Source organism: Globicephala melas, chromosome 6 (genome assembly GCF_963455315.2).
Source record: "Globicephala melas chromosome 6, mGloMel1.2, whole genome shotgun sequence".
Classification (NCBI taxonomy): Eukaryota; Metazoa; Chordata; class Mammalia; order Artiodactyla; family Delphinidae; genus Globicephala; species Globicephala melas.
Window position 1 is genome coordinate 18133086 of NC_083319.1, and position 7466 is coordinate 18140551.

General features: G+C 47.3%; 1 protein-coding gene across 5 annotated transcripts in view; it reads left to right on the forward strand.

Annotated features, from left to right (window-relative positions):
- Positions 1–6798, forward strand: part of ASTN2 (astrotactin 2) — a 907765-nt gene extending 900967 nt beyond the window's left edge. For 4 of the 5 annotated variants that reach the window (XM_060300563.1, XM_060300564.1, XM_060300562.1 and 1 more), the window contains one exon: positions 5976–6798. In XM_060300563.1, the coding sequence (XP_060156546.1) occupies positions 5976–6213 (238 nt within the window). In that variant the 3' untranslated portion in view covers positions 6214–6798. The remainder of the gene's footprint in view (positions 1–5975) is intronic. The other variant, XM_060300567.1, reaches the window with a different exon arrangement.
- Positions 6799–7466: the final 668 nt, after the last annotated feature.

The window sequence follows — 7466 nt, forward strand, 5'->3', positions numbered from 1 at the left end:
ACTAAGACAGACTCTTTTCTAAGGCATGCTCGATTCGATCATCCTCAGTGAAGGGGAACCCACTGGAGGTATAGAAAGACCCCATCTACATTTAGAAGATTTTAGTTTTAAGGTTTTTTATTGTGTGTGCGTGTGCCTTCTGTTAGTTTTTGAGTGGTTTGTTAACACTTAGCTGCTTTGCTGAAGCGATCTGAGATGCTGTTCTTACTCTGTTAACCTTAGTCAAATCGTATGACCAGCCTGAGGCTTACTTTTACCACCTGAAGACTGGGACTAAAGTATGCACTCTAGAATTGCAGTGAGGATTACACTTAAGATGATGTTGCCTATGTGATGTTTCTGGCACATAGTAGGTCCTCAGTCACCTGTAGTCATTATCATCCCTGACCCTCAGGGTTTCCCCCTCTTGTTTTCAGTTACTAGAACAACATACCCATCTTCCTAAATCCCCGCTTCAGTGACACTTGATTCCTGCTTCCAGCACTTCCACGGAAGACTTGCTTTTGAGACAACCTTCAGCATCATGATCTGGCTGCAGTTTGCACATGTCCCTCTTACCAAAGTGAGTGGGGCTCTCCAGATGTGGCCTGACAAGGGCAGCGTAAATGGAAGTCATTATTTCCCTTAATCTGCCTTCTCAACTTCCAGAGGTTGTGTTCCAGTTTTTTTGTTTGTTTTGGTTTTTTCTTTATTTATTTTTTGTGGTACGCGGGACTCACTGTTGTGGCCTCTCCCATTGTGGAGCACAGGCTCCGGACGCGCAGGCCCAGCAGCCATGGCTCACGGGCCCAGCGGCTCTGCGGCATGTGGGATCCTCCCGGATCGGGGCACGAACCCGTGTCCCCTGCATCGGCAGGCGGACTCTCAACCACTGCGCCACCAGGGAAGCCCTGTGTTCCAGTTTTTTGCAACTACACCATGCCCTTGACTCTCATTAAGCTTGAGGTCGGCTAACACAGAGACTTTTAAGCTCAGCTCAGGAGACAGACAGGAGGGAGAGAGGCCAATTGGGATGTTTCCTTACTGTCTGTCCTCTTTTTCTCCATTCCAAGGCCCCCTTAGAATTAGGTCTGTGTCCGATAACTGTGTCAGCAGTGGATCGGGTAATGGTGATGGGAAGAGAATGGTCACTCCAAGGTTCTACAGTTCCCCGAAGAAGCGGCATCTGAGTCTAGCTGCTGACTCCTTCACAAGGCATTCCTGTCTCAATCTTGCCTTCTGGGACCGTGATAAATGAATGTGTGCTGTCCCTCCTTTACCTCTGACTTCCTATCCCACCAGGCCTGGGTCCTGTCTCCGAGGAGGAAGATTTCATTTCTGGTATTTGAGAAAAGTGGTCCTTCTGACCTGTGATTTCCCCCTCCAGGCAAAGCTTGGTGCATGCCTGGCCTTTGGTTTGTGAATCTCCATTGCCTACAATTTATCACCTAGCACTCTCACCTTTTGTCTCTCACCCATGTCCCCCTCCTCGGCCTTTGAGCACCTCCAACCCTTCTCTTCATGGCTTCACCTTCTGAGTTCTTCTGCCTTTGTTGTCTCATTGCAAACCAGGGTGCTGAGGCCTAGCGTACAGTGGAGAAGGAGCAGGGGACAGTTAGGCAAACTGACCTTGGTTTAGTGCGTATTATATGCAAATTCCTGTGCTAGATGCCTATGGCGGTAACTTCATTCTAGCCTAGCAGCGGCACTGCAAAGTAATGGTCTCTGTCCCCATTTTACAAATGAGGAAACTGAGGCTCACAGAGAAGAAGTGGCTTGCCTTAAGGGGCTCTGGAGTCTATGTCCTATCTACTATAAAATACTACTTTGAATCTTGGCTAACGTTTACTGAGAGCTAAGCAAATTACCCAGGTTATCTCATCTTCCAGAAACATTGTTATTCCCATTTGACTTTGCAGTAACTAAGAGTTAGTGTGAAGAGCTTGCTCATGACCCACATAGCTGAGTTATAGAACTAGGACTTGAATCTGGGTCTCCAGAGCCAAGTAGTTCATCTTAGTTCTGTATACTTAGGGGCCCAGGTTCTAGCTTTGCCTCTGTTACTAACTTAAGGTGTTCCTTTAGGCAAATTATTTTCCAATTTCAAACCTTAGTTTCCCCATCCATACAAAGGCTTGGTCCAGTTGAGTTCCAAGATCCTCTCTTTGGAAATAGCTGGGCCCTTGGAGACAAAGCATTTGGTCATGTTGGAGGACTTGTACTTCCCAACCTCATCTTGTATTTATGACTGAATCAGACAATGACTCTCCATCACCCAAAAAATAGAATACTTTACCATGGCTCAAAAGAGTCTGGATGGTCTGATCTCTACCAAACTGACTTGTCTCTCACCCATTCTGTGCTTCACCATTTCAAAAGACTGATGCTTTATGCCCTCTTTAGCCCAACTTTGGATGAGCTATCTCCTCTGCCTTCCCATCTACCTGAAAAATTTGTTTCGTCATTGAAGACCTAGCTCAGATGTTATGTCCCCTGGCAAGATTTCTCGGAGCCCCCAAACTAACGATTGGGTGCCCACTTTATATATTCCCGTAGCACCCAGCATGTTTTCCAACCCAGAACTCTCCCCCTAAATTAGAGGCTGTTACTATTTCTGTCTGTCTGTCTCCTGCCACTAACTTACATAAGTGCTCAAAGCTTAAACCAGTACACAAATCCTGATGGTGGAGGTGGTGGTGATGGTGATGTACTTTCTGACATGTATCGGGGCTTAGTCTGTGCCAACTACTTTTCTAAGAGAGTTTTACACTTATTAACTTATTTAATCCTCGCTTCAACTCCATGAGGTGGGCAAATGTTATTCCCTTTTTGTAAATAAGGAAATAGAATAAGTAGCTTTTTAAAAGCAAGAGGAGAAACAAGCTAGCACCCCTAAGTGCAGTGATAGGAAACACGTGACACCTGGCTGTGTCTGTTCGTGGTTCTCGCTGCTGGTCTTGACCTCCCCAGGTTTCATTCTCCTCAATGCAGCTAGAAACGTTTTTAAGCAGTTTGTCTCTGAACCTGCTACTTTGTTGCTTGAAAGTCTTCAGTAACCCCCCACTTACCCCTATTGAGGGCTTACTACAGATTCATTAATGTTTTGTTTTTTTAAACATCTTTATTGGAGTATAATTGCTTTACAGTGGTGTGTTAGTTTCTGCTTTATAACAAAGTGAATCAGCTATTCGTACACATATATCCCCATATCCCCTCCCTCTTGCGTCTCCCTCCCACCCTCCCTATCCCACCCGTCTAGGTGGTCACAAAGCACCGAGCTGATCTCCCTGTGCTATGCGGCTGCTTCCCACTAGCTATCGATTTTACATTTGGTAGTATATATAAGTCCATGCCACTCTCTCACTTTGTCACAGCTTATGCTTCCCCCTCCCCGTGTCCTCAAGTCCATTCTCTAGTAGGTCTGTGTCTTTATTCCTGTTCTGCCCCTAGGTTCTTCATAAACATTTTTTTTTTTTAGATTCCATATATATGTGTTAACATACAGTATTTGTTTTTCTCTTTCTGACTTACTTCACTCTGTATGACAGACTCATTAATGTTTCTTTTTTATTTTTAAAACGACCTTTGTGATAGATGTAGTCATTATTCCCATTTTATGGATAAGGAAACTGAGGCATAGCTGGGTAAACAATTTCCTCAATATCACAGAGCTAGTAAGTGGCTGAGGCAGGATTTGAACCTGAGCAACCAGGCTCTAGAACCTGTGTGGTACACCATTACTCTATACAACAAATGCCCCGGCTTCTAAGCTCCAGTGGCTGGGCTCCTGCCACTTCTCCCGTTTCCCACTGTGAGCCCACTTGCACACCGTATTTCACCATGAAATCCCTTCTCTCTGTGCCTTTACCTAGGCTTCCTGTTATGCCTGTGCCCTCTTCTTTACCTAAACCTTACTCATTAATGAGGCTCAGCACAAGTTCCCCTTCTACAGGAAGTCTTCTTGGATTTCCCAATCCTACCTAGGCACTGTCCTCTGTTTCCCACAGCTCCCACGCCTTCTTTTATCATTGCTTTTGCCACGGGTGTTGCAATTTTACATCTGTCTGTCTTTTCCTACTGAATCGGGAGCTCTGCCATATAATAAATGCTCTGTAAAGGAGCAACCAATTACTCTGTCTCCTTTAACTTCTCAACTGCCCCATTTGTCAAGTGAAGAAACAGGTTTGGAGACGTTAAGTAAAGTTCCCAAGGACACCGAGCTGCTAAGGAACAGAGCAGGAACTGAAACAAGGAGGGCTGAGAGTAAGCTCCTTGGGCTCCCCCTGCGGAGGCGCCTGCCAGAGGTGAAAGAGGCCTGTGGGTCGAGTGGTAACTCGAGTGTGATTATGAAGCTATGAATTCTTGGCACCTCAGGATATATTCCACCCAAGTGGTGAACTATACAAAGAGGACTTTTTGAAAGGCACCTCATAAATCTTGCCCACAAAAGCTACACGCATAAGCCCAGCCCTTTTCCAGCCGCCTCGCAGGTGCCTAAAACAGTCTCCCATTTGTGGGGTCTGTTGTCGTAAAACGCCCTCCCTCCTGGGGTCTCAGAGGGGCATGGAGAGGACAGCAGGAGAGAGCCTCTCATTTAGCCCCTTAGGATCCCTAGGCATCTTGAGGATGCTGAGATGTAGAGAAAAATGGATTCCACAAGGAGACGGACACCTGGACAGCAAAGCTGACTTATGGCATGACCCACGAAAAGGTCATTCCTCTCCCTCTCTAAGCCTCCTCAGTTTCCACATCTTTAATGAGATTAGGTCAGACTAAGTCTCTGGTTCTCAAATGGGGTGATTTTGGTCCCCAGAGGACATCTGGCAATGTCTGGAGGCAATTTTATTGTCATGCCTGGGGCTGCGGGTGCTATTGGCATCTTGGAGGCAGAGGCCTGGGGGTGCTGCTAAATGTCCTGCAAGACTGTCCCCACAGCAGAGGATTATCCAGCCCACGTGTCAGTGGCGCTCCTGTTGAGACGCCTCGGACTAGGTGATCTCAAAGATGCTTGCTTTCATTTTCTCTGCAGCCCTCGGGTCTCCCCGAGGATCCGCTGTCTGGTGCTACAGAAAGAGCTCTAGATAAGTGCCTAATGATGACCCCCACAGTCCAGGGCGCTTCTTGCTGAGACTAGTGTCCAGGATGACCTTGACCCTGAGACATCATCACAGCAATTCTCTGTAATAGAAGCTATCATTAATGGGAGCTTACTCAGGGCCAGCCTTTGGGCATTTCTCTTAGTTAATCTCACAGCCAGTTAGGCCACCATCACTATTTTAGAGATAAGAAAAATGAAATAGAGAAGTTCTGATTTGGGTATATACATATAAAGGCTTTCATGAATTTAGAAGCACAGAGGACAAGATTTTATTCTGACTATGAGAAAAGAGTATGAGAGAATTAGAAAAGTAAGAAAGTGGACAGAGGGGGGGACTTGGTGGGTGTTCAGGCCTAGATCCAAATGCCCAGCTCAATGGTCAACCTGATGTTTGACCTTGGTCAAGTAGTGTCACCTCTCTGAAACCTGGGCTCCATGGCCATTGACTCTATGTGGAAATAACAGTATTTTCAGGGCTGTTGTGAAGATTATATAGAAATTTTTAAATGTATGTAAAGTACTTACCCAGCATCTAGCTCATGGTGTTAATACGTTTTAGTTGTTGTTCTTGTCGTCATTTTTCATTGTTACAATAATTTACACTTACTTGGTCAGAGTCCTCAGGCTGCTTACCTTGTAACACTTGTATCTCAGAAGTGAAAGCGTTAGGTCGAAGGTTATACCGCTCTTCTACTTTTTACACATTGCACAGTTAAAGAGGACAAGTTCCAAGGGAATCTTGAACAGGCGTTCAAAGTACCACATTCAAGTCAGGCGCGGCTAGGGGATTGTTGGGACAAGAAGTCCTCATCTGTCTGCTGACATTTACTCACCCCCCTCAAAGGCCTGGTGCTCGATCTAGGCCCCTTCCGTCATTACCGCCTCCTCTGTCTTCCAGGAAGGCCCACCTGATCCTGCGGCGTCTGGAGAAGGTGAGCAGCCACTGTTCCAGCCTCCTCCGAAGCGCCTACATCCAGAGCCGCGTGGACACCGTGCCCTACCTTTTCTGCCGCAGCGAGGAGGTCCGGCCTGTGGGTATGGTGTGGTACAGCGTCCTCAAGGACACCAAAATCACATGCGAGGAGAAGATGGTGTCCATGGCCCGAAACACGTATGGGGAGTCCAAGGGCCGGTGAGGGAGGGTGCTGCCCTCCGTGAGCACAGAGACTCTCCGTGGGAGGGGGAGCGGTGCTCTCGTGGATCCTGGGGCCTGGGTGGGCTGGGGGACAGCTGAGGACGGGCCTGGCGGATGCGGCTTGCCAGCAAGGCCAAAGCAAACTCTTTCTCTTGTGGATAGCCGACAGAGAACTTTGTAACCCCTGGAATTATTCATTTCCCCCTATCTTTTATTTTTTTCTAAGATCTTATTTGACTCTATCACAGTCTCTCCTTTTTAAACACTTCCTTCTGGATGGTGGTCAGTCCCGAGGCAGGAGCTTTCAGGTGGAGACCAAGAGGCCTTTCCCCTTCTTCCTCCCTCCTGCTACACTCGGCTTCCTTCCTGCCGTGGACCCCAGCAGGAGACCTATGGAGAGACAACTGGACCTCTTGAGCAGCAGGAGGGCATCCCCGAGGATCGTTGCAGTGAGGAAGCTTGGGTCTCTAGGACTTTGTTTTTCGGACACGTTTGAGTCTGCAGGACCCCTGCCTCTTCCTGCTGCCTGTGGGTCTGCCCAGAGTCCCTGCAGGGCTCTCCATGCATTAAAAATTCCTATTGTCTCTCTTTCTGGTCGGGTGCTGTTTCTTACCGATGGGGGACTTCCGTCTGTTCACTCAACAGGTACTTATTTGTTCTCTCCTGTACACTAGGCACGCCACTAAAGACAGAGATGTTCCCTCTCCTCAGGGAGTGTACAGTCCAATGGAAATTATAGAGAGATAGTCAGTTATTTCAGGCTGTGGTAGGGGAAGAATGGAGGTTCTCTGAGCTCATTGCTGGGTTGTGAGACAGCCTGGAGGGGTTCTGAAAAAGTGATGCCTACGCCTAAAAGATGGGGGGAGGAGAATGGGATTTGCTCCAGGCAGGTGGGACACTGTGAATAAAAGCCCAGAGATAAGAGAAAGTATACTCCTTCGAGGGCTGCAAGCACTTTCATTGAGACTAGAGATCAAAGTAGGAAGAAGCAAGAGGTAAGACTGGGAGCTAGGCAGAGCGTTGGAAGCCGTGGACAAAAAGTTTGACAGTATTTGAAGTAACTGAAAGCCACTGCGGAACGTTAGCAGAGGATTCAACTTGCTCTTTAAGAAAAACCATTCCAGCGCCAGAATGGAGGTCGGACCGGAAAAGACTTTGAAGACAGTGACTGCTGTCCTTTTCCAGAAGTGACGGCAGTTTGGATCTGAGGTAATGAGGGAAACCTTCCACCATTAAGTCTACTTTTAAATGGTA